Genomic DNA, 26,351 nt, shown 5'->3' on the forward strand with positions numbered 1-26,351 from the left:
AAGAAGAAGCAGGGTGCACACCCAGACCAGCCAAAGCCGGTAACAGACGACCCACTTCCAGTCAGGAGCTGTTTCTCTGCTCAGGTCTGAACGCTGAACGCAACACCCCGGGCCCGCTCCCTGTTCTGTCTGAAGCTCTCCATCAACCCCTCTCCTCACTCTGGGGGGCTGGTACCTTCCGATGCAGAATCGTGGGACCACTGGCCACGGGGCAGGCTGAAGACGGGCGTCCCCTCCCAGACCTAACTGCCGCCTGCAGATGCCAGCTGCGAGCAGGGCTCCCTCAGGGCCACTGTTTACACAGCCCTCTGGGGTGTGCTGGACGGGATGGAATTGTGATAAGGCCTGAGCACTTCCCTTGCTCCTTCCAGAACCAGACTGGAGGAAATAGGCTTTATGTAAGCGATTCCTGTAGAGGCGTTCTGTAACCACAGTCTGCGATTTTTATCTGCTCGACACACAAGATTGCTTTGTTTTGATTTAACTTTCTAAATTACTTTGCTTCTTTGGGGTGAGAATAATTTAGGGGAAGGTTAATTTTAGTTGAGACTAATATTAACAGGTTGAAAGACGCTTATTCAAAATAAAACCACGATTTACTAAAATGAAGAAAGTGTACATGGGGGTGGGCTAAGCCTTTGCTTCAAGATGGGGAAAGCGGTCTTAAAGCCGTCTGGCTGTGCCTGGTGGCCTTCAGGTGGACCAGAGAATGGAGTCAAGATGACCCCGTGAGGGGACCAGGTCACACAGTAGGGATGGACCCTGCTGACCCTTGGCCAATTTTATATTCCAGAAATAGAAGTATCTAAGAGGAGGAACGGAGAAGGCAATGGCACCCCACTCCAGTACTCTTGCCTGGAAAATCCCATGGACAGAGGAGCCTGGTGGGCTGCAGTCCATGGGGTCACTAAGAGTCAGACACGACTGAGTGACTTCACTTTCACTTCTCACTTTCATGCGCTGGAGAAGGAAATGGCAACCCACTCCAGTGTTCTTGCCTGGAGAATCCCAGGGACGGGGGAGCCTGGTGGGCTACCGTCTATGGGGTTGCACAGAGTCGGACACGACTGAAGCGACTTAGCAGCAGCAGCAAGAGAAGGAAACCTTCCACGCACACTATGAGGACAACAGGTGCAAAAGAATTTTTTATTAACAGTTTTGCTTTCATCTCGCATGAGAAGAATATGCAGTGGAGATGCAAAGACATACGAGGGTGGCAGGGGAATGCAGGAAAAATTTGGCGAAAGGGACACCCAGCCCCTGACCAACGAGGAGATGCTGCCAGGCCTGGGTGAGCGAAGACTGGGCACACCTGGCCCCTCAGATGGCACGCAGGACAGCCCGGCACACGCCATCAAGCCAGCGAACAACCGATTCTGGATGCCATTCAACGGAGGAAGCCATTACTGCTGATTCCGAGAGCTGTGCCAGCCCAGAAAGCCCTTGACAGCTGGCCCAGCCAGCAGAGCTGCTGCTGGCTCAGCGTGGACAGCTCACACCTCACAGACAGCTGTGAGGTTGGGCAGCTCCTGTTGGGTGGACACGCTGCCCTCTGACACCAGCAGAGGGCACAGAGGCTGTCTCGCCAGTGGGAGTCACCAACACACACTGTCTGCAGCGCAGCGAGCGAGAGGCTTGGGCTTCTGGCCTCCAGGACTGTGAAAGAAAGCTGTTTCTGCTGTTTAAGGCCCCCTGCCTGTGCTCCAGCCACCCTAGCAACTAATATACCCGTGCATGCTCAACCATCGCTCCTAAGCCTTTGCCCTAAGTGAAAACCAGTGCTTGCTGGCTCAAGAACTGCATAATGCTGCTTTAGTCTACACCATAAAAACACTTTAAAAAGATATATTACAATGGTACATTTGGAGGAAAAGAGATTAAAACACTAACCACGCTCCTAGGTTCAAATCCTTTCTGTCTCACAGTTTCCTCTTCTGCTCGTCCACACACGCACACAAAGCGCAGCACGCCATCCCACTGGGACTTCTGTCTCCGTGGTCTAGATCCAGGCCCCCCTCACGGTCCTTGCTCCTCTCTGGCTGAGGGGCTCTGGCAGCCCTCACATGGGCCCGCATCACAGGAACACCTGACTGCAAAGCCTGTCTGCATGCAGGTCTTGCAGGCACTCCTGAGTCACAGCTCGCCGCACAGGGCGCCTGCGGCGCTGCCATCATGGGAACAGCCGCAGAGAAAGCCTGGGCCCCAACCCAGCAACCAGGCACAGGCACATGCAAGCTCCCGCCTTGCAGACTGCAAAGCATCCACGCGTGCCAGTGAAACCACGGCCTGCACCAAGACAGGGTCAAGATGCGATGGCCCTTCCTGTCCAAAGAGCAGACATGACAATGCGCTGAGGTGCTGTTTTGCTGTAACAGAACACAGCACCAGCCACCACCAGGGTTTTAGCTCTGGGACCACCCACCACGGGTCAGGGAATTTTAATTCCATCTGCAGGCCAAACATGCCCAAACATGCTCTCTTGCCTGGGAAGAAGGCGTGCAGGATGCAACACAGGTCTGGAGAGACCTCCCTGGTCGTCCAGTGGCTAAGACTTGTGCTCCCAAGGCAGGGGGCCCTGGATCCATCCCTGTTCAGGGAACTAGATCCCACACGCCAAGACCCTGCATGCTGCCACCAAGACCACAGATCCCACGCGCCACAACTAAGACCCCAGCACAAACAATTTTTTTTTTTTTTAAAGGGAATTTCTTTAAAAAAAAAAAAGAAAAAAAAGGGCGGGGGGAACTTCCCTAGTGGTACAATGAATAGGAATCCACCTGCCAACACAGGGTACATGGGGTCGATCCCTGACCGGGGAAGATCCCACCTGCCATGGAGCCCTGATCCCGTGGGCCACAGCCATGAAGCCTGCGCTCTGGAGTCTGCGAGCTGCAACTACGATGCTTCGTGCTGCGAATACTGAAGCCTGTGCATCCAGAGTCTGTGTCCCAGCAAGAGAAGCCACTACAATGAGAAGCCCAGGCGCCTTAACTGGAGAACAGCCCCACTCACCACAGCTAGAGAAAGTCTGCTCAGCAACAAAACCCAGCACAGATACAAATAAATAAATACTTTTTAAGAAAAAGTATTTTAAAATACTCTCCCAGATTGCCCTGGAGAACTGGTCAGGCTGACCACGGCACACCTGCAGAGGGCAGCTGCTTCTGCTTTCCTGTCTTGCAGGCGGAGGGGAGCCCGGACCCTGCGAAGCCCACAGGACACACCAGCCCTTCTGACTTCGTGCTCCCGAGCCTGGGGACTCAAAGCATCTCCCACTGTCACAGCTCAATGGAACCACGACCCCTGAGCCAGCGTGGCTCTCTTGTATCTCACAGACCGAGCCTCCAGATCAGGAAACACCAGGTGACCTGACTGCTTGCCTCGAGTTCCAGCACAGCACAGGACACACTCAACAATCTGGGCTCCACAGGCAGGGCCAGACCTCACTGGGCCTGATGACTCAGTAAGTACGAGCCACAGGTTCACTCAGCATCATCACTCAAGGGGGCTTACCATCAAAACCACAGAGATGCATAAAGCGCGTAAAAATAAAGGTTGAGTAAGACCATAAACATGATTAAGAGACTAAAAAAAAAAAAAAAAAAAAGGAAAAAAAGACTTTCCCAGGGAACTAGGACTGAGATTTGGTGCCACAGAACCACAGTTTAGTTAGGAGTTTTCTAGCAGTCGAGGTAACAAAACCGAGCACGATACCAAACTCTTGGAGACAAACCAAAAAGCAAGGTATACCAGAACTCTGAGACTCTGAGTGATTTAACTTGTTCAAAAGCTTGCTTCTTAAGAGAATTTCAACATGAATGCCTAAGATGTCCCAAACTTTTTTTTTTTTAAACACAGATTTATCTCTAAGTGGGAACATGTTACAGGAGACTGAATTCTAGACTCTGAGACCAGGAAGGACTCTTATAAAGAGAGAACCTCTGCTCCAGTTTGGGCAAATGAGGATGGAGTGTCTGCCTGGATGTTCGGTGTTTGCTCTGCATCTTCTGAAACAAGGCTGAACATCGTCACCATCACAGGGGACGGGATGAGGCAAGGGACAGAGCAGCCCCACTGCTGGATGGAAGACCATCTCTACCCACTCATAACCCATCAGTCCAAACGTTCTTTTAAACGACCAGCCAGTGAGACTACAGGTCAGAGAGGAACAGGGCCCGTGTATGACGACTCGACGTGGAGCTTGCTAAGAAGACTCGGTCTCTCTCCACTTTAAGACCGAGAACTAGAGTCAAGGGGCAACTCAGCTGGGATTCCAGCACGAGTGCCACGTCCACTGCTGTTCTCAGCTGTCAGACTGATGCTGCCCCAAGACCAAGTTCACTTTCTATCTGTCACCAAGGCAACAGGGGCATTTGCATAGCTAGTGCCTAACAGGCTTTGTTGTCAACACAGCTGTGGAAAGAGCGCCAGGGGATCCCCTTGGCCGGATGTGGTGCCCCCACCCCAGCCTCCCAGCACCAGGAGTGAGACTTCCCACAGCACTGCACCCAGCTCCCACTAGGGGGGCAAGCGATGCCCAAACATCGCACAAAGACCGTATCCTCATGAATCCCACCTTCTAACTGTCAATACATCACCTCAAAGCATCTATTACAGTTGATGCTTTTGGTAGGGCAAAGAGCCACTTCCTCAACTTGTTGGTTTCCAGGCCCCATGCTGGCTGAAATGAAGAACCCTGGCCCATGACCTTCACGGGGTATGGCTGTGCCAACCACAGAGAAGCCAGAGATGGCAATGACCACTCCGGCACAAGACACCACTTGATGAAACACTCAATTCAGAGCAAGCACACGTGGTGGTGAAAGGCCCAGACTCCAAAAAATGCTAATGAGACATAAACACTTTAACCACAGCCCAACCCCTCTGCTTTGGCTCAGCCGGGAGAAGTCGAGCGGAGGACGGAGGACGAAGTGATAGGCTGATTATTTCTGTACGTCTGCAGGAGGGCTGAGCCTCCAGGGCATCACCATTTCCTCCTCAAGAAATTTAAAAAACCCCAGTTAGCCCTCTCTGAAGTCCCCCTCCAGGCACCTGCATCTCCAAATGGTTATGTGCTGACGGCCTCCGGTCCCCCAAGGGCCAGGCAACCGTGCAGGTGTCCCCACCTGCCACAGCACGACGGCGCCCTCGTGGGTGATGTGAGTGAGCCCATATCCAGCTTGGTGCCCACCCAGGCATGCACCCACACATCAGCGCCTCAACCCTGGCTCACAGCTGTGTGACCCAGATAGACACAGCACGTCCGGGGTCCCCCCACCCAGGTCCAACCCCCCAACATTTCCTTTAATAAACTGGGTACTTATCAGACAGGTGAACAAAGTTACTAGCCTCTCTCCTTCTATACAGATCAATGAAGAAAAGTCAATTACGATCCACAGTGAGACAAAACAGCCCTGGTGGAAGACGGCATTTTCTAGACCCATCTCTCCATGCTTTAGACTTAATTGTCACTACACATCCCGAAGAGACTGACTGAATACGGGGCTCCTGAAGGTGAAGGGATGGAGTCAGGGATTGAGGTCCCTGCACTTGTCCACGAACTGTCTCTTCCTATGAGATCACACTTCACCCTCCATAAGAAAGCCCTTGTCCGAAAAACCTGCAATCCACAGCTGCTGTCTTGATGGAGATAATCTGAACCCCATGCTCTCGGAGAAGGGTTGTGTGCAAGGCTCTAAAATCCACAACTGCCTCATTCAACTCCAAGGAAGACACTCACCAAGCCTGAAGACTGTATCACACATAAATGGTAGACGTCAATTTAAGTGTCCTAATCACAGCTGTTTGTGCCACAAAACCGTCACTCTATCAACGTGTGAATCAAGTGAGAAGCACCGTCTCGTGAGATACCATAGGTCCAGTTTCAATGTTTAAGATGCAGAGTTTTCATTATTCTTTTTCTCAGACAGTAGTACAGAGCATTTTGTTTGACTCCAACATTCAATTAACGAAGGCCTCAAAAGAGGACCATCTGAGAACATGCATCTCTTGAGTGTACGTGTGGTTTATGCTATTACCAAACAAGTTGCAATTCTGACCTCTCCCTGTCCACTAGCTACAGAAGATAGGAGAATATCACTTCTAAAAATAAGGATCGAACATCAGCTTCATGTGTCTTACAGATGACCCTTGAACAAGATGGCTTTGAACTGTGCAGGTCCACTCATACATGGATTTTTTTCAATATGGTACCTAGTTTTCATTTTGTTGATCTTTAAATTAGCTAAGTGTGGGGAAAAGTCTGTGTTCAGTTAGAGATTATGCTATGCGGAACCAGGTGAGTCCTGATGCCATCCAAACTGCTTCAGCTTCCTGCCCTTGGGTGAGTCACTTTCCAGTTTCTCTGTCTTGAGGCAGAGATGGTGGTGATGGGTTTCTGTCTGCGTGGAGGGTCGTGCTTCAAGGCCCTCCGATGTTCAGGGCTCAACTCACATGAAAATGCTAATGTGTTGACACCAGTTTTCCTGTTGCCCCCCTCAAATCCAGCCTCTAAGCCCCCTTTTCTTCTCCACTTCGTCTAGTTCAGGGCTATGCTTTCCTCTATATAGTTCAGTCAATTCATGCCTGCACACGCCCAAGACCAAAAGTAGGAGGCAGACAGCCCGAACAAAAGACACACTGTTTCCTGAGATCAAACAATGCAAGGGTTTCATCCACTTCTGGCCCATCTAGAGAGCCTGTCCGATGGGCACCAGGTGTAGCTGTCTACTGCAGGCCCCTACCAGGACATCCCCAGGTCACAGCCTACCTGAGCGCACAGTGACGTAGGCTGGGCAACCTGATGCCTAGGAAAGAAGATGAACGTCCCAGTCTGGGTATTGGGAAGGGCAGGCACGCAGGTTAGAGAAAGGGGGGACCTAGTCACCCCAAGAGCACATGTTTTTACATTCTGAAGGGTCTAACACCCCCATCACAGCCATGGACTACAACCCGAGCCAAGCCTGAGAATCCCACCCAAGCGGACAGCATTCTTCAGAGCTGATCGTGAGTACAAAGCATCCCATGCCTGCAAAGACCAGAGTCCATGCTTGCCGACACTCCCTCCAGCAGAGGATCTTGGACTCGCACTCACGCAATTTCTGAATTGCGGACAAAGCCAGAGGCAATCAAGAACAACAGGAAAGCGGGCGGCCTGGGTGGAGGCCCCCACCCACAGGGAAGAGGCAGCAGTGAGCAGGGCCACTGAAGCACACAGAGGTGTTGCTGCCCCCAGGCTTCCTGCCAGCTCCTCGCCCTCTTCAGAAAGCCCCAAAGAGAGATGTGGCTTCCCTGCAGGTCCGCTGATAGCCCTGGCTGCCCAGTGTTCCAAAAGAGCCCTCTCCTCCCTCCTCAGGGTCCCAGAGAGGAGGACACGGGGAGCCGTGGAGCCAGGACACTGTGGGGCTGCAGGTCATCCACCAGCAAATCCCAAAGGAAGCCCAGAGCTCCATCGCCTCTTCGGCCCCTTGGGTTCTGTCCCACTACAAGCCTGCATGTGACTGGGGTGCTGAGGCACTTTAGTGCCTAATTATGGCATGGAGACACACCGGAGGCTGCCACTAGCCAAATCTGCCACTAGCCAATTTGAGCATCAAATTAAAGTGAGGATGCTCAGTCACTTTAGCCATGTCCAACTCTTTGCGACCCCATGGACTGTAGCCCACCAGGCTCCTCTATGAGAATTCTCCAGGCAAGAATACTGGAGCGGATTGCCTTGCCCTTCTGCAGGGGATCTTCCACCCAGGGATGGAACCCGAGTCTTCTGCATCGCCTGCATTGGCAGGCAGATTCTTTACCCACTTAGCCACCTGGGAAGCCTGAGAGAGATGTGTAATAACCTGTTGAACTGATCAGGGACCCAGGAACTTATTATGATAAATGAAGTAAACACAGGGGAAATACACTCATGAAATAACCACACTTTCCTTCCGTCATTAATGGGAAAGTACTGATTTGTAGTGGAGGACACCACCTCTGACCAGGGGCTCCAGAATGAGATCGATGGACACCCTGTGTCTCCTGATACAATGCACGCGGGAGGACTCGACGTCACACTGCTGGGACAACTGGCAAGGTCTGCATGCAGGCCACAGATGACACAGCTCTGCCATGCTATTCATTTCCCAGCCGTGCTCGCTACACTGTGGTTACTGGTTACATAAGAGAATACGCTTATTCATAGGAAGGACACACTGATGAATTTAAGAATAAAGGAGTATCGTGCCTGCAACTTCTCCAATAGTTCAGAAAATAGTCTGCACACAGGTGTGAGAAAAGTGAAAGCCACTCAGTTGTGTCAGACTCTTTGTGACCCCCTGGACTACAGCCGGCCAGGCTCCTCTGTCCATGGGATTCTCCAGGCAAGAATACTGAAGTGGGTAGTCATTCCCTTTTCCAGGGGATCTTTCCAACCCAGAGACTGAACCTGCGTCTCCTGCATTGCAGGCAGATTCTTTACCATCTGAGCCACCAGGGAAGCCCAAGGTATAAGGGAGGAGGATGTTAAAACACATGTGGCAGAGTTAGCAGCAGGGACTTGGGTGGCAGATAGTTAATAGCAGGGACTTGGGTGGCAGATACAAGAGGGGTCTCTGTACCATTTTTGCAACTTTGGTGTAAAACTCTGCAATTATTTCAAAACCAAAAGTTACAAAAACAGCATGCATGGAGCAATAAAGCTCCCATCAAGTAGGGTGACGGGTCCCCCTGCCCGGGCAGGGTGGTTTGGGGAGATGACATTGAGTCCCCAGAAGAGAAGCGGACATTCACCTGGGCTTTGAGCTCACCCAGGCCTCTCTCACCTCCTGCTTCAGGGATTCAGCCTCCACAGCTTTGGCCCACAGGCCGCCCCCCGCCCTCCTCAAGGGCACTGACCACACGAGTTTCCTCTAGCGCTCTAACTGCGAAACGGGAACGCAGTCTGCCAGACTTTGCAAGGCTCATGGCAACAAAAGACCAACACTGCACAAAAGGTACTGTAGCCAGATTAAGTAGCTGAGGACACCAAATATTTAAAAGGCCATGACCCACCATAAAGCGGCTAAGCGGCTACGGACTCTGCCTGCCAAGAACTGACACCTCCCGGGGACAGACAGACAGTGCCTAACTTGAAGGCAAAACGCCTCCCATTTCCTGCTAAGATCTCCACCCCCAGCCACCCCCCACCACCGTATTCAACAATGGCCCATCTGCGTGACTGCAGATAATGGACCGCTGGGAATCCAACAAGTTTCAAGACAGGCGACCGCAGGCCTGGGGTCACTGGGTCACCACTCCGAGTTTCAGTCTGCCCCTTTGAACTGGCTATTTATAAGATCTGGAGAATATGCTTCATTTTAGAAAAATCATGTTTTAAGTTACAGTCTGTCCCCTACTCTTCCCCCAATATTCCAGCCTTCATAGAAACCTAGTCTTTTAAATGATTAGCAAGTGCATTTTTGCATTGGTTCTTTTTTTTAAAAAGAGATGCCAAGTAAGGTTTACAATTACAAAATATTGCAGGATATCGCAATGAAACTAACTTCTTATTTTTACCCAAAACACTGAGAAAACATTTGAAAAAAAACAAAACATGAACACCACCTACACTAAACCGTGCAGTTAAACTGGGCAGGGGAGACGGAGCGGGAAGCATGAAGCGTTAGAGGCTGCTTTGCCTTTTTCAGTGGAGAGGCAGGTAATGACAGGGCCAGACGGCCTGCCTCTCCTTTGCACACGATCAGGACTGGCCACTACCTCGACCGAACCCCGCCACGTTAGCCCTTCTCACCACTGACCACTCAGGGCCACCACGGAGATGCATCAACCAGACGCATCTGGGAAGGCTCAGGGAAACCTTTGTAGAGCCACTGATATTTCATAAGGGCTTCCCTGGTGGCTCAGACGGTAAGGAATCCACCTGCTATGCAGGAGACCCGGGTTCAATCCCAAGATTGGGAAGTTCCCCCGGAGAAGGGAATGGCAACCGACTCCATGTAAGTTTAAAGAGAAACTTTGGCAAAATCTCCTTAAACCCATCTGGCTCTGTGGTCAAAGGCTCTCAGTCAGCTCCCAAGAGGATGGAGTTGACGACTGCTCTCTGTGTCCTGAGCTTCCCGGACTCTGAAGGCACCAGTGCCCAATAGCCTCAACTCTCTCCCAAGAGCCCTACCCAAGCTAGACCTGAGTCCCAAGGCTATCCACTGCCCCGAAAGATGGGGGAAGGCAGGGCCAGTGTGCTGCTCAGTCACAGCCTTGCTCAGCCTGTTCGGCTGCCACGGCCATTGGAAGTCACCTCCTCCTGCTGGATCTGTGACACGCGCCGGAATCATGGTGGATGCATTCAGCCTACCCCCTGGGAGGGACACATGTCCTTCCCTGCTCAGCACCAGGACCAACATCCCAGATAACCTGGGGCCCTGCTTCTGATCACTCCCCAAGTCCAGCGGGAAAGCCAAGTCCACACACAGACAGTAACCCCAAAATTCCACCAGAGAAATAGGGCAGAGGACTGGGGGACCATTAACGTCTGTGGCCAATTACACAACAGTCCACCTTGCAAAGAGGAGCACCACTGCAGAGCTAGGCTGAGAGGGGGTTTATGTTCTGTGAATGGGCTCCCATCAGGCTGTGGGGCGTTCTGCCAGCTAGACACAGCATCATAAGGAATTCTGAAGCCCGTTCATCCATGTGACATCTTGCATCTAACGGCAGGCTCATACACAGCACGTTTCCCATCAAACACACACATACACACCCAACGGAAGGTATGAAGAGGAGCCAGTAAGAGTATTCTCAAAGTCCTCAACTCCTTGATGGAGATTCTATACTGGAGAAATCAAAAACTTGTAACTGGAAAACATCTCCATGTATGTTTACAAAAGCTGAGAAAGCATCATATGTAACAGGAAAATAAAAAAGATTGAAAGCAATTTTATAGGGACCATCCATCTACTTAGCAACAGCTAGCTACAAAAAAGACTAACATTTAAAACAGGAAAAACATCGGGGTGTCCAAAGCATAAATTCCCTCCAGAAGAAACAAAAAAAGAATCTTTAAAAGGGGTTTATATGAAACCATAATGTCTGGGGAAAAAGGAGTCAGATAAGAAGTAACACAGAAAGAATGCTATTAAATTTTATTTTGTAGAAAATAATTAAGTGCTTCCTTTTGGGTAAATCAACACAAATATCTTCATACACGGGAAACAGAAAAAACGGGGTGCTGCCACTGCTTAGTCACTAAATCGTGTCCTACTCTTTGTGACCCCACGGACTTAGCCCATCAGGCTACTCTGTCCACCGGAATTTTCAGGCAGGAATACTAGAGTGGGTTGCCATTTCCTACTCCAGGGGATCTTCTGGAACCAGGGATCAAACCTGGGTCTCCTGCATGGGCAGGTGGGTTTATTACCACTGAGCCACCAGGAAGCCCAGAAAAAAGGTAAGCAAGCCGAAATTACATTCTCTCATGCATGTGTTGGTGAACGCCTATAAGCAGTAGTCACACATGCTCCTAGGAGCCTAACTCCCTGAGTTGAAGCCTACACAGTTGAACAGTCTTCCACGAGAATAAGGTGTCCAAAAGGGTAACACACATTGCCACTGAGCAAAACCAACACACGGTGTCTGCAGCCCAAGATCTAAGGCTGATTTTTTTTTTATTTTAAACCAACAGCACACCTCAAAAAATTCCAGTGCTATAAATTTGAGGTATAAAAAATTTTATACCCCAAATTACAGGCTAAAGTACTAGCCTCTTAATACATTTCAATAAATGGAACACTGAGAAGAGCAGTGGGGGCTCGAAGGACAGAAAGGCGCTCCTGCTCTGACTCACTGCCTGAGACTTTTACTTTTTTATCCCCCCTCATCTTCTTGACTACATCCCACAGCATGTGGGATCTCAGTTCCCTGACCAGCGATCGAACCCACACTCCCTCCATTGGAAGCACAGAGACTCAACCACAGAACCATCAGGAAAGTCCAAGACTCCTACTTTAAAGCTGGCATCATTCCCGTTGGCTGTGTAAAGATGGAAATTTAGAAATTTCTTTACCTCTGACCCAAACTGCTTCAAGGGAGGACAGAAACACCCACTCTGGCTTGAAGACTACGTTAATATTTTTGTGGAAGTATTTCAAATATATAAATACTTCCTTTTCTTCAAGTGTGGAGGGTTTAAGGTCTGTGCTCCTACAATCCCCCTTGGCTCATACTGTATTTTGTCTAATCGCTACCACTTAAGTTCAGCCATAAGAGAAATGGAAAATGGGAATGCAGAAAGAAGAGTAGGTCACACCTAGGTAATACTGCTCATTTCCAAAATAGCACAGAATCAAAAAAGGAGGTAAAGAAAACATCATTTACCCTTCTTGGGTAATATGCATTAAACTCGTCTCCGATACGCCGTAGCTCTTGGGCAATCCATATCTCTGGGCGTGTATCTGCAGGTACAGCCTGAGACTGCCTCATGGAAGCTGCATGAAAACAGACAGAACAAAAATCACATTGTTTCCATGGATCATTCAGTAAGTCCCGAGGTCAGTTTCCAGAAGTCAGCCCATCTTACACATGGGATGTTCCCAGATGTCAAGAACTACAATCACACATTCAAGATTACAGCGGCAGGCTCTGCTATGTAACCTCTGGTTCATGAATAAGGGATACTGGAGATTCAGAAGTGCCAAATTTAAATATACCGCAGCCGATGAATGACACACCTCTATTTCGTGAAGGCAAAGACAGGCAGAAATGGTACAATCAATACTGTCCAGGAAACACCCTTGACACGTGCTGCAACTGCTCTTTAGTCACTAAGCCATGTCTGACTCTTTGAGACCCCATGGACTGAAGCCCACCAGGCTCCTCTGTCTATGGGATTTCTCAGGCAAGAATACTGGAATGGGCTGCCATGTCCTTCCCCAGGGGAATCTTCCTGACCCAGAGACTGAACCTATGTCTCCGCACTGGCAGATGGATTCTTTACCACCTGAGAAGCCACTTACCCTTGAAACATACAAGAACATAAGTTAGGCTATCCAGACAATAACTATATTTTGATCAGAAGGTGAGGTGAAATTCCTAGGAAAATGTCAAAACGACACCGAGGATTATGAGATGAAACGGCTGTCCTACTCAAAGTGAAGTCAGAAAAAACCTGAGAAATGAATGAGCTGGTTTCCATGGAAGAAGGCGAAACACAGCCAGTCCACACCAGCACCACTGCGGGGCCAAATGAAAGCGTAATTGCATGTTTTGTCTCGATATTAATGCAGTTAACAAAGATGGCCTCAAGTGTGCAAACATCACACAAGGAGAGGAAATGCTCTGGGGGTAAGAGCAAAAGCCCTTCTGAAAGGAGAAAGAGGAGGGAGGTCCGCCCTTTCATTAAGCTGTCATTCCCGAACATTCAGTACATTCAGTACAACCCAAGACATTCAGCTGCTGGCTAATGAGCCCACTGCAAAGCCAAAATATGGAGCACACAAAAACGTGATTTGTCCAGAGATCCCCAGGAGCATCAGGGAGATGGTACCCTCCAAGGATTACGAGGAAAAGCACTCGCCACACTCGGAGGAGTACAGCTGGGTGACACAGGTAACAGGCAGAGAGGAGATTCTTGGATTTCAACTGCTCTCCGCACACGGCTTATGCTGACTTCCTGTTACCAAGAGCGTGCTGCAATGGCAATTAAGACACACGCGCTCCACTTTAACCACAGGGAAAGACTGAAACACCTATGATGACCAGATTCTGCCGTAACATGAATACAGCTTCCTGTTTCGTGTGTTTGTTAGAAAATTTTTTTTTCTTGCATGCCGTATCTGGAGTTCTATTTATCATCACAAATAAAAGTGGTGTGGGTTCTTAGCTCTGTAAGATCACTTAAAAGTAAATTTTTTGAGTTTTTACCATGTCTTCTTAATTTCTTGCCCCAACTTCTCTGTCCCCCAGCCCTCACCCGAGGGGAACGGACAACCCCAAAAGGCTGAAAGCAGCAGGGTGCCGGGTCTGTGTGCCCGCGCACGGGCACAAGAACACTTGTGGATCCTCTCCAGGATTATCTGTGCTGGGAATGAGCCAGAGGGGAGACTCCCCAAGGACTCCACATAAAGAATACAAACACTGATGTCAGGGAAGCTTTTGGGATAAGCCAGGCACGTCTCCTGAATACCTCTCCCACCACACAGAAAACTGCCTTGCCTATACCTTTATCACACAAACAGTTCTATCGTTACTCTGTGTAAGCCTATTAAAATTACATTTTAAATGGCTAAACTGGCAGAAAACAGTTTCAGGTTTAGACGTGATGCCAGATGGCAGGCCATAGTTCACTCCGATCTCCTGGGTTTGCAGCTCTTTAAGGATTTTGTCTATCAGAGGGGCAAACCATTACTGTCTTTTTATCAGTGATCATGAGCTTTTCCCCTGAACTTAGAAGCTGCTGTTACCAAGTTAACTGCCTCTGGAGGGAAAGGAAAGCTTCTCTTCTGTGAGTGTCCACTGTGCATCTGTACCTGTGGGACCATCTCAGGGAGGCACTGATACCCCTGAGCAAAGCAGCACCCAGGATGCCAGGTGGCTGCTCAGAGCCAACCACCACCCGCCTCTCCCGATTCCAGAGCCCCGCTCATTTCTTACTATACTGGGCTCTCTCTCAGAGAGTAAATCTGCCTCCAACCCTAGAGTCAGAAATGAAGACAGTGCCAATTATCCAAAGAGTCTGTGAAATCTAGACTGCATGTTTTCCAAAGATGAGAGACTGGTTAAAAAAAAAACTGCTGGCAAGTTACCCAAAGTTTAGCAAATTAAGACACTCACTAATTTACCCAAGAAATATGAATGCCCATGAGCTAGACACTACTCAGGAGATGGTCTGGGTACAGCAACCAGAGAGGACCCAGCCCTGGTCCCATGAGCTTACATTCCTGTGGATTATAGGCTAAATTTCAACTAAATGCTCAACTTCTTCTGGACAACAATACTCCTACTTTATATTCTTGTAACACAAAATAGATGTTTGCTCCTTGGAAAAAACACTATGATAAAACTATACAGCATATTAAAAAGCAGAGACATCACTCGGCCAACAAAGGTCTGTATAATCAAAGCTCTGGTTTTTCCAGTAGCTACATATGGAGGTAGCTGAGCACCGAAGAATTGATGCTTTTGAATTATGGTGCTAGAGAAGACTCTTGAGTGTCCCCTGGACTGCAAGGAGATCAAACCAGTCAATACTAAAGGCTATCAACCCTGAATATTCATTGGAAGGATTGTTGCTGAAGCTCCCACACTTTGGCCACCTGATGCAAAGAGCCAACTCACTGGGAAAATACCTCATGCTGGGGAAGACTGAAGGCAGAAGGGGATGACAGAGGATGAGAAGGTTGGATGGCATCACTGACTCAATGGACATGAGTTTGAGCAAGCTCCAGAAGACGGTGAAGGACAGGGAAGCCTGGCGTGGGGTCACAAAGTCAGAAACGACTGAGCAACTGGACAACAACACAAAACAGAGGAAGGTCTCTTGGTAGATTTCCCCTATGCAGTAAATGAAATCTATTGAATTCTACCAATATTTAAAACCCTCACTGACGTGTGTGGTTAAGGACGTTCTATCTGACTCATGTGAGGTCTGGAGGCTGGAAGCACCACGGGAGCCTGTCCAGTATCAAAATGAGCACCCAGTGACTGCATCAACCCAGCACCTAGAACTTTGCGGACCAGATGCGACTTACTCATCTTAGAGATAAATGTCTTGCTATTTATGGGGTAAGGAAATAAACAGATGTTTCTTCTATGGAAAGAAGAGTTCTGTAATGAACTGTTAGCATCAATAAACACACAGAAACATATTCTACCAGGTCTGGCCAGGAGATTCAGGTGGGTTGTGTCTGTGGGTGGCCCCTGAGGCCACATTCTTATATGAGCTCCTGGAACAGACTGTCCACAGACTGGAACTTGAGAAACACTGAGCAGAGGGGGAAGAAGCCAGGGATCAGTCCTGGGGCCCAGACCTGCGTCTGCAGAGAACACTCAGGAGCTGGAAGTTCTTATTAACCTTAGATAATGGCCAGGTTAGACTAGGCTTAGCACCTACTAACTGACAGTAACAGATCGGTAAGAGAGCTAGCCACTGTTCTTGTTGTTCTTTAGCTGCTCAGTTGTGTCCAACTCTTTGTGACCCCATGGACTGTAGCCCACCGGCTCTCTTTCCATGGGAGGAGCAAGAATACTGAAGTGGGTTGCCATTTCCTTCTCTTACGGGACCTTCCTAACCCAGGGATCAAACCCGTGTCTCCTGTATTGATGGGCGGATTCTTTACCACTGAGCCGGCAGGGAAGTCCAGCCACTGTTCTTAGGGGTATTTTTTAAGTTTCTATAGAACAGTGACATACAATATAAATTAACTTTTACAAAGGAGACTGATCTGTCTGGGCTACTCTATCACCATTTGGGGCAGTTTTTTTGAGAAGTAAATACTTTTCTCATTGCTTGAATTTATAAACCTAAAATGTTTAATGACCAACATGCATCCTGCAATAAAGACTAGCCAATGTGTATACAGAGTATTGGTTTCCAAGTAAGATTGTAAGGCAAAAATTCCGTTTATTTTCAGAAGCATCCTATTCCTGTATTTTAAAAAGGTAGTGTTAATCTGTAGTATGATGGACTTTTCCACCTAAGTTTCACAGATTATTTCCTAAGTGACAAGCATCTCCTCTACGGGGGAGGACGGGGAGCCTTTCCTGAGCTTCACCACTAGCTTCATGTCCGTCTGTCTGCCATATGTGGTCTCATGTCACATGAGAACCTAGCAAGACAGAGGGTGGGGTCTGGCTGCCCTGAGCTTCAGCGTATCAGTCCCAGGGCAGCACTGGTTAGAGCCAGAACAAAGGTTTTTTATTTCCTTTATCGTCAGTTTGTGGAATTCTTCTCCACAGTGACCAAAGCATTGACCACTGCAGTGAGGAAGGGATCCACGGCTCCGTCTTCTGAAGGTGAGCCTGGAGCTGGTGGCATTAAAGGGCAGGGGATACTTAAAAAAAAAAAAAACCCTCAATCCTACAATCCTTTCTAGATACTTTATCTGCCTGCTCCCATCCGCATATACTCCACTTATCAAAAAGATAACTTACATTAATATCTCTATAAGAAAGAGAAACATCATTATGCGGTCTGCAATGTGCTGCTGCTGCTGCTGCTAAGTCGCTTCAGTCATGTCCAACTCTGTGCGACCCCAGAGATGGCAGCCCACCAGGCTCCTCCATCCATGGGATTCTCCAGGCAAGAGTACTGGAGTGGGTTGCCATTTCCTTCTCCAATGCATGAAAGTGAAAAGTGAAAGTGAAGTCGCTCAGTTGTGCCCAACTCTTAGGGACCCCATGGACTGCAGCCCACCAGGTTCCTCCGTCCATGGGATTTTCTAGCCATAAATGTTACCTGGGCTTCCCTTGTGGCTCAGCTGGTAAAGAATCCACCTGCAATGCAGGAGACCTGGGTTCTACCCCTGGGTTGGAAAAATCCCCTGGAGAAGGGAAAGGCTACCTACCCACTCCAGTATTCTGGCCTGGAGAATTCCATGGACTATATATAGTCCATGGGGTGGCAAAGAGTCAGACACAACTGAGCGACATTCATTTTCACTAGCAAAATGTGTGTCTCTACTGCAAACAAAAGCTCTTATTACTATGTAAAAAGATCACATTTTTAAGTAAGGCAATTTTACATACACATAAAAACTTCTTCAAAGGGGAAATAATAGTGATGAGGTGTATTCTCACCCACAGAAAATGCAGCCTCAGCATTTAAGAAAGCATTTCATACATAAAGGTGGGAACTAAAACAGGAGAGAGGAGGGAAGACAAAGAGGCACAACCAGAAACTGCTCTTAGTGTAAAACTGTTGTTCCGTCGCTCAGTCGTGTCTGACTCTTTGCGACCCCATGGACTGTCGCCCAGCAGGCTCCTCTGTCCATAGGATTCTCCAGGCAAGAACACTGGGGTGGGTTACCATTTCCTTCTCCAGAGGATCTTCCCAACCCAGGCACAGTACCTGCATTGACAGGTGGATTCTTTACCCACGGAGCCACCAGGGAAGCCCAATGCAAAGCTACTACTGTCCAAAAGCTGTAGCTGGAAGTCCACACAAGGCCAGCTCTGATCCCACAGTGTCTTCCTGAGCTTGGGAATTTGCTGGGAGCCCCGATTTCTAACCAAAGCCACTGGTCAAAACTTGTAAGGCAGGACTTTCCTGGTGGTCCAGTGGTTAAGAATCCGCCAGCTGGTGCAGGGGACATGGGTTCAACCCCTGGTCTAGGAACGAGGATCCCACAAGCTACAGGGCATCTACTGATGCCCATGCATCACACTACTGAGCCTGCCCACCCTAGAGCCTGTGCTCTACAGAAGAAGCCACCGCACTAAGCCTGTGCACACAACCAGAGAAAGCCCGCACACAGCGACAAAGACCCAGTTCAGCACCCCCACAGAGGCTTAGCGTGCAACTGCGTCAGAGGCGGGCGATCCAGCAAAGTGAGACGTGCTCATTAGAGCTCACTGAACCTCTTGCAGACAATTTTATGAAATCTAGCACTTACCGGTAACCTGATTTCCTATAGTTAAAAAAAAACAAACCCACAAGGTGTATGATTAATCTATTTTTCTCTCCCAGTGTAGAGGTAGGTAGGAAGGGGGACCTTTTTCAACACCACAGAACTCTCGAGTTACTGAAAGATGTGCAATGTTTGATTAACAGGCTGTTGTGGTTCAGCTACAGAACTAGTTTCCAGCCCAGAGGGTAATTCCAAATCTTAAAAGTTCAGCAATTGAAAAAACAATTAATACCGTGGTTAAGTGGCTGATAGTGAAATCGGGCTGAGGCTTTCGGAAGGGCTTCTGTAGCACTGCCAGCAAGGGTGGGAACATTTAAAAAAAAGAAAACGAGACTGCCACTGCGTAATGAGCTTGACATCAGTCAAGCCAAACCTGATTTTTCCTGAATGCCCAACCACTTCTACCCCACTGCTCGGAATGGCAGGTGTTCAAAGGCACCGAGGTCCCAGCCTGACGTTCACGGCCATCCTTCCACACCCAACCAGGGGGCTGCGAGCATCCGGAGGCGGGGCTAGGGGAGCACAGGGTGTACCTGCGCGCACACCGCTCTGGTCGTCCTTGGGGACAGGACGCTCTCACATCCCTGGGCCAGCAGCATGTCACTATTGGAGCTTCAAGTGCAGAACTGGAAACCAAAAAACCCCACAGGAACACGCACTCTACACTGTTCTCAGATGTTCCGTGAACTGTAAGCACTGGGGTAGAATTGAGATCAGATTTTCAACTAATCAATGTGAACCGAGCTCTGAATCAATTTCCAACTCAGAGCTGAGAAAGGATTTCTCTTTCTTGAAGAGACGCTGAATATATGACTTTGAAGAAATGATTTTTTATTTTAAACATACCACAGCATGTACTCAGGCAAGTAAAAGCTCATTTTGCCTCCTATTTACCAGGGACTGTGGAGCAGTAAGAAAGAGTGGAAAGAAAGTCCCTCCTCCTGGCGTTCAAGGGCTGAACCAAAAGCCATAAAGAACCATTTTGTAGGCTTTGACACCAGGGCTAAACCAATTCTGAAACAAACGCTCCAAAAATGCTGAGAGGAAGCACTGATTCTGCATGTGGCCCCTTAAGACTATCCAGTTGGGGAAGTAAAAATTCTGGGATGTTTATTCAACGCAACAGTCTCCTGACTTAGGGGGGTATCTTCGGAAATACCTTTATTAACGAAGATTTATCCACAGTTGATGAGGAAGATGAGGAAGTCACTAGCCATCCGGCCACCATTTCCACTGGAAACCCACCTGAGGGACTGAGCCGTCTCAGATGCTTCTGAATTCCCAGCCACAGGGTAGAAGGGCTGCTGCCCTGACAGTTCAGCTGCCGTAATGCTGCCAGAAGTCACCTTCCGCTCTGACGGTTCTCACAAAGCAAATGAGCCAGAGCCCAATTATCCACAGACACACACCTCTCTCTGGATCTATTATTTCCCAACTGCATCATTTTATTTTTTGAGAATCCTTTATCAATTCCACTGAGCCACTGGATGAAAATGAAAGGGAACTGAAATAAAGCAATGGAACACAGCATCACTACGCGTCAGGTTTTCACACCTGTTTCTCCCTGGCACACATGTAGGTGAACCTCTAAGCAGTTGCATGAATTCAGGATGATGCTTTATAGACAGCTGCTGGGATCAAAAAACAAACAGAAAACTCACGAGCTGCAGCCAGTATGTGTTGCCCACTGCTTTTACGTGACTGTGAGTAAGAAAATCAAAATAAGCTGCTTCGATCCATTTCCAGTCTGACCGTGTACAAACTGCCAGAAAGCCAAGGCTATGAGGCTGGAAACCAGTGTTTCTATCTTTCCCCTGTGACAGTTACCTTGTTTCGTACAACAAACTATGAATTTAAAAGCATTAGGATGAATGCTATGCCTTCTTACTAACTACTCAACCTCTAATGACCTAGCTCCCCATATCACCCGAGCTGTTCCCTACAATCCACATTTTTCCAGAAGCCAGTGACATGCCAGAAGCAAACCCAGATTTTGAGTTTTTATGTCTACGTCCAAGGACATACCCAGCTAACTCTGAGTCACAGGAGGAGCCAGCAGGTAGGGGCGTGGCAGAAGCTTCCTGCACCGCAATGCCTGGCAGCCTGGCATGGCACAGGTGCACGGCTTTTCCTAAGGCACTGCAGTCCTGCTGACGGGCACTGGGGGCTACAGAGTTCTCCCTCCTGGGAACCGGAGCGTTCCCTTCTAATCCCAACCCAAATCTAGACTCTGTCCCCTGGGGCTACAAAGATAATCCCTCTCAGTCATCACCCCGCCTTTTAATCATGAAGCTGCTACCATGTGCCCCACATGTGGTCCTGAGTCGGATCCTTCCACGTTCCTTTCGTGGCAAGGTGCTCCACTCTGGTCCTGCTCCATCTGTTCCCCAAAACATGCTGCTCTGAGCAGTGTGTGTCCATGGTCTCACTAGGTCTGGATGGGCGCAGGGAGACACAGGACAGGACTGTTGCTCGCTTTCCCTATGTGCGCCTAGCCCCACTGTCCCCGGGACTGCTGCATCTCTTATTTCTACAGTCTTACAATTCTTTCCAGTCAGTCCTAAAGGAAATCAACCCTGAATACTCAATGAAAGGACTGATGCTGAAGCTCCAATACTTTGGCCACCTGATGTGGAGAGCTGACTCATCGGAAAAGACCCTGATGCTGGGAAAGATTGAAGGCAGGAGGAGAAGGGGACAACAGCGGATGAGATGGTTGGATAGCATCATCAACTCAATGGACATGAGTCTGAGCAAACTCCGGGAGACAGTGAAGGACAGGGAAGCCTGGCGTGCTGCAGTCCTTGGGGTCGCTAAGTCAGATACTACTTAGCAACTGAACAACGAGAAGATTCCTTCCAGAAGATCATGGAGGACTTGACTATGCAGTCTTCTTTTGAAAAACAAAAATAACCCCCCAAATAAATATAGTCCAAGCTATGTGCCTTCCACTGACAGCAGAGACAACTTCCTATCCACAAAATTTATTTCACCACTTACTCCAGCAAAACTATGAAAAGAGAAATGCTTTTTGAAGACCCTTGACAAGTAAACATACAATTCTACATGTTAATTCACTTAAGACCTTTCCTTAGAAATAAAGTGTTAAAAATTTTGAGGTTACTAGCTTTCGATAACCTGGGTTCCTGGCCCATCATCAGATCTGGGGGAGGAAATGAGAATTTACACTACGAATATAAAAAATTTCTGACTAGAGAGCGTGTGTGGCTTCCTCTATGAAATTTAATGCTGGCGGCAGGAAACAGGTGACGAAAATCTCTTCTCCTCAGTTCACATGAAGGTCTTAAGCATCATAGCGTTTTGTCTTAATAACAGTGGAGACCCAGGCAAAGAGGCCAAAACAGAATCCTGAAAAGCTGCATCCGAAACAGCTTTCCAATTAAGACCTGTAAAACCCTGTAATTTTATTTATGCACTTAAAGTTTATCAAGGCCATGTGCTAAGTGAAGCGCTTAGCTGTTGATGCAGATATATGGTGACTGATAACACACTTGAAGGATGAGGTATAATGAAAGCTTCCCACTTAAAACAAATTCACAAGAGCCAGCTGCCTCTTCTTATCCCACATTGTATCGAGAGAGAAAACATCACACCTCAATTCCAGACACTGTTTTGCATAATCACAAGGATGGAATCGTTGTGTTTGGACATTTGATGGTTTAAGTATTTGGCCTCAAAACACATGTCTGTCTCAGTTGGGCTGTCTGATTCCGCTCCCCTAGAAAATCCACAAAGCTCCTGTGTCTAGAAGACACGTTGATGCTGAACGCGGGGGTTGGGGCGGGGAGGAATCCCTCCAAGGGACACAAGCGAACACAGCCCCAAAGCCTTTTGTAGAAAAGCGTTAGTCACTCAGTTCTATCCGACTCTGTGACCCCAGGGACTGTAGCCTGCCAGGCTCCTCTGTCCATGGAATTCTCCAGGCAAGAGTACTATAGTGGGTTGCCATTCCCTTCTCCAGGGGATCTTCCCAACCCAGGGATCAAACCCAGGTTTCCTGCATTGCAGGCAGATTCTTTACCATATGAGCCACCAGAAAAGCCCTTTTTATAGAAAATCCCATGACAAAAAGAAACACTGTAAGAACTGAACCCTGAGTAAAAAATAAGAAAACCAAAAGGCTCAAGTGAGCAGAGAATTTGATTGGTGTGGTGAGTAGCCCATCAGAAAGATGGCTGGAGCCCAAGTTCCTTCATCCACTGACCAGCCTGTACCAACCCCACTGAAGGCACCACCTAACCTCTACATGACAAGGCAATTCCCCGGGGCTGAGGCTGTGATCCTAAGGCCTCCTCTGCAAATCACAAAAATGTCCTGTCAATGGCTGTGGCATGTCCCCATGCAGGACAAGAATGGAGGCTGATCACTGCTCTACCATTTTGTGGGCTCAGATCCTGGGTGCAGTAGTCGGGCTGCCCCTGGGCATCTGAGGTGGTGCTGCTGCTGCTGCTAAGTCGCTTCAGTCGTGTCCGACTCTGTGCGACCCCATAGACGGCAGCCCACGAGGCTCCCCTGTCCCTGGGATTCTCCAGGCAAGAACACTGGAGTGGGTTGCCACTGCCTTCTCCAATGCAGGAAAGTGAAAAGTGCAAGTGAAGTCGCTGAGTCTTGTCCGACTCTTAGCGACCCCATGGACTGCGGCCCACCAGGCTCCTCTGTCTATGGGATTTTCCAGGCAAGAGTGCTGGAGTGGGGTGCCATGGCCTTCTCCAGAGGTGGTGCTAGTGGTGAATAACTTGCCTTCCAATGCAGGAGACACAGAGACGCAGGTTTGATCCCTGGGTCAGGAAAATCCCCCAGAAGGAGGAAATGGCAACCTACTCCAGTATTCTTGCCTGGTGAATCTGACGGACAAAGCCCGGCAGGCTACAGTCCATGGGGTTGCAAAGAGTCAGACAGGACTGAAGTGACTTAGCACAAGTTTAGAATCCCAATGTGCGACGCCGATTAAACAGGGTCACTCCAGTTCAGTGCAGCATGCCTCCACCAACTAACTCCCTGCAGTGCTCCTCTGACCACTGCAGACTGGCTGCGACATCCTCCCATTCCAGGACACAGGTCCCCAGCCAGGTGGAGAGACCTGCCCCGGGGACTGCACAACAGCAGAGGAAGGATCGAGACTGCCTGGGTCACCTTCGGGAAGTGTCCACTCCAACACTCCCTTCCTACCAACTGTTAGAAATAAGGACCTGGGAGAACACGAAGCATGCTTGTTGTGTAATCAGGCTTCCCTTACAGAGGGAACCCAGCTCTAAGCTTCACAGGCTTCCAGTGACAGAATCCACACAACAGAAGAGAGGGAATCTCAGACAGTCATCCACCGCTTTAAGTATCAGCGAATTCTTTTTAAATTGACAAGCATATGTGCTTGTGCTACACATCACCACATTTCCTTAGGCTGGCGAGTTGTTTTGACCAGTTTAGCAGGATTTACACTCACTGTAGGCTTCCCTGGTGGCTCAGCAGTAAAGAATCCGCTTGCAATGCAGAAGCGGCAGGTTTGATTCCGAGATCAGGAAGATCCCCTGGAGGAGGGCATGGCTACCCATTCTAGCATTTTTGCCTGGAGAATCCCATGGACAGAGGAGCTTGGTGGGCTACAGTCCATGGGGTCAACAAGGAGTCAGACACAAATGAGCAACTACACACGCCCAGAGGTCTAAATTCAAACATTTACAAGACAGCATAGATTCAGAATTCACTTCCAGGCTACCCTGCATTAAGAAATTTCTCAAAGGATGAAAAACCAGACAATAAACAAGAAACCTTTAGTCTCTTCCCCAGCACTTATTCCACAGAAAACTCACCTAAACTAAGGTTGTCAAGTGTGGCTCATCCCATACACTGCCCCCTGGCCCCTCCAAGACACACATCTGCAAGAGAAAAACAGGACCCTACCACACAAGCAAGTTGCTGTGATAAGTCTCAGGTAAATTGCTTACATCATAATGTTTTAGGAACTGGAGTGGGACGCATGCTGTGGTCTAGGAACAGGACTTATTTCTGGGGAAAAAAGTCCCCAGAGCAACTCAGCTGAGCAGCATCATGTCGAACCAATTTTAATTTTTACCATACACCCTCTCTTGGACTGAAATGGTTCATTTCTTTCTTTTTTTTTTTAAAAGAAATTTTAGCTCCAAAACCATTTTCACGCCTAAGGAAGGGCTGCAAAGCCCAAACTAAAGGAAGCATCGCATCCTGTGCAGGGAGCCGGTTCAAAGCTCTGGCTCCAGGACAAGACAGGGCCACCGGCAGCCCTCCCCCATCAGCCTGCGGGCACACGTGGCCAGGCAGCCCTTCTTAGGAGCCGGTCGGCTCACCGCTGCTGAAACACTCGTGAACCACTGGGATCTGATCCAGGGTTGCAAACAGAGGAAATGCAAAGTGAATGTAGGGCTACCAGAGGACGCCGGGGATACCAACTCACTCTAAGCAAATACTTAAAACCACGAAGGCCTAGCCTCTCACACACTGGGCTTCAACCTGTCCTCCCAGGAACCGGTCAGCTCACAGCGTGCAAAAAAAAGTTCTCAAGGGTTCATGATTCATTCACTCAGAAGGAAAAACCAAAATTTAACGATGGCCAAGAAGCAGAATGTGCACAGGGAAAAGGAAAAAAAAGCTGTTTTAAAATTCTCAATTCTATTCATGTGTGTGCACTGAGTCACTTCAGTCGTGCCTGACTCTGTGGGGCCCCGTGGACTGTAGCCCACCAGGCTCCTCTGTCCATGGGATTCTCTAGGCAAAACCACTACGGTGGGTTGCCATTTCCTACTCCAGGAGATATTCCTGACCCAGGGACTGAACCCACATCTCTTAAGTCTCCTGCACTGGCAGATGTATTCTTTACCACTGGCACCAGCTGGTGAGCCCCAAGTACAGACCAGGGGGCACCCACCACAGGCTTCACCTCTCCTGAGATAAGCAGGCCAGTGGCTGGGTTCTCTCTCCAATGAGCGTATTTCATTTCCTCCATTGCCATGAACTGGCCCCAACACACTAACGATCATGTGTGTGCATGTGCCTGGGTGCACGTGTGTTAGCCCTGCTGCTCTCTGTCCCTTGGCAGGTAATGACTTTCACAGACAGGTTTCCTGAACCTGGAAGGAACCCAAGTGTCTCACATCTCCTGCACTGGCAGGCAGGTTCTCTACCAATAGCACCACAATTCTATTCAGCCAATGACTACTGCTAACGTTAAAACAGTGAGCAAAATACCTCTTATTTTGAAAAAAATTGCAATAACTTCTAACTGCAGGAAAAAGCAGTTCAAGCCTGTCTTAAGTGTGCAGATCTTTCTTTCTCCAAATACACGTCTTGAGCTACAGTCAAGTTTCTGCCTAACCCAATAGGCCATCCCTCTCAGGTGTCCCTGACACAGACCTGGTTCCAACAGAGCCAGCGCAGGGGGGGTGTCCAGACATTTCTCCATGGTCCAAACATCTGCCAAGGTTCTTCTCAGGGTGATGTGCAGGTTCATGGGCAGGTCAAGGGTGATTTGGACCTCTCTTGCCCTCCCAGGCCACTTCCTAGAAAAGACTTTCTTTCCTTTTTTGCTTGTTTGTTCTGGGGCCTGGCAGGGTTAGAATTACAGCTCATTTCCAGATGAACTGACTTCCCTGTGGGTTTCCTAAAGTCCTGAAATGACAGCTCCTTTCCACGGAAAGCAGGAAGGAATGTTTCATTCTGTCATGCTCAGGGACCTGCTGGAGCCTCGACAGTCACTGAGCAAGG

General features: G+C 48.8%; 1 protein-coding gene across 9 annotated transcripts in view; it reads right to left on the bottom strand.

Annotated features, from left to right (window-relative positions):
• Positions 1-26,351, bottom strand: part of BCL2L11 (BCL2 like 11) — a 137,997-nt gene that overhangs the window by 91,933 nt on the left and 19,713 nt on the right. For 7 of the 9 annotated variants that reach the window (XM_025260589.3, XM_044925575.2, XM_025260588.3 and 4 more), the window contains one exon: positions 12,349-12,458. The exons of the other annotated variants lie outside the window; for them this stretch is intronic. In XM_025260589.3, the coding sequence (XP_025116374.1) occupies positions 12,349-12,458 (110 nt within the window). The remainder of the gene's footprint in view (positions 1-12,348; positions 12,459-26,351) is intronic. 9 annotated transcript variants of the gene reach the window in all.

Source organism: Bubalus bubalis, chromosome 12 (genome assembly GCF_019923935.1).
Source record: "Bubalus bubalis isolate 160015118507 breed Murrah chromosome 12, NDDB_SH_1, whole genome shotgun sequence".
NCBI lineage: Eukaryota > Metazoa > Chordata > Mammalia > Artiodactyla > Bovidae > Bubalus > Bubalus bubalis.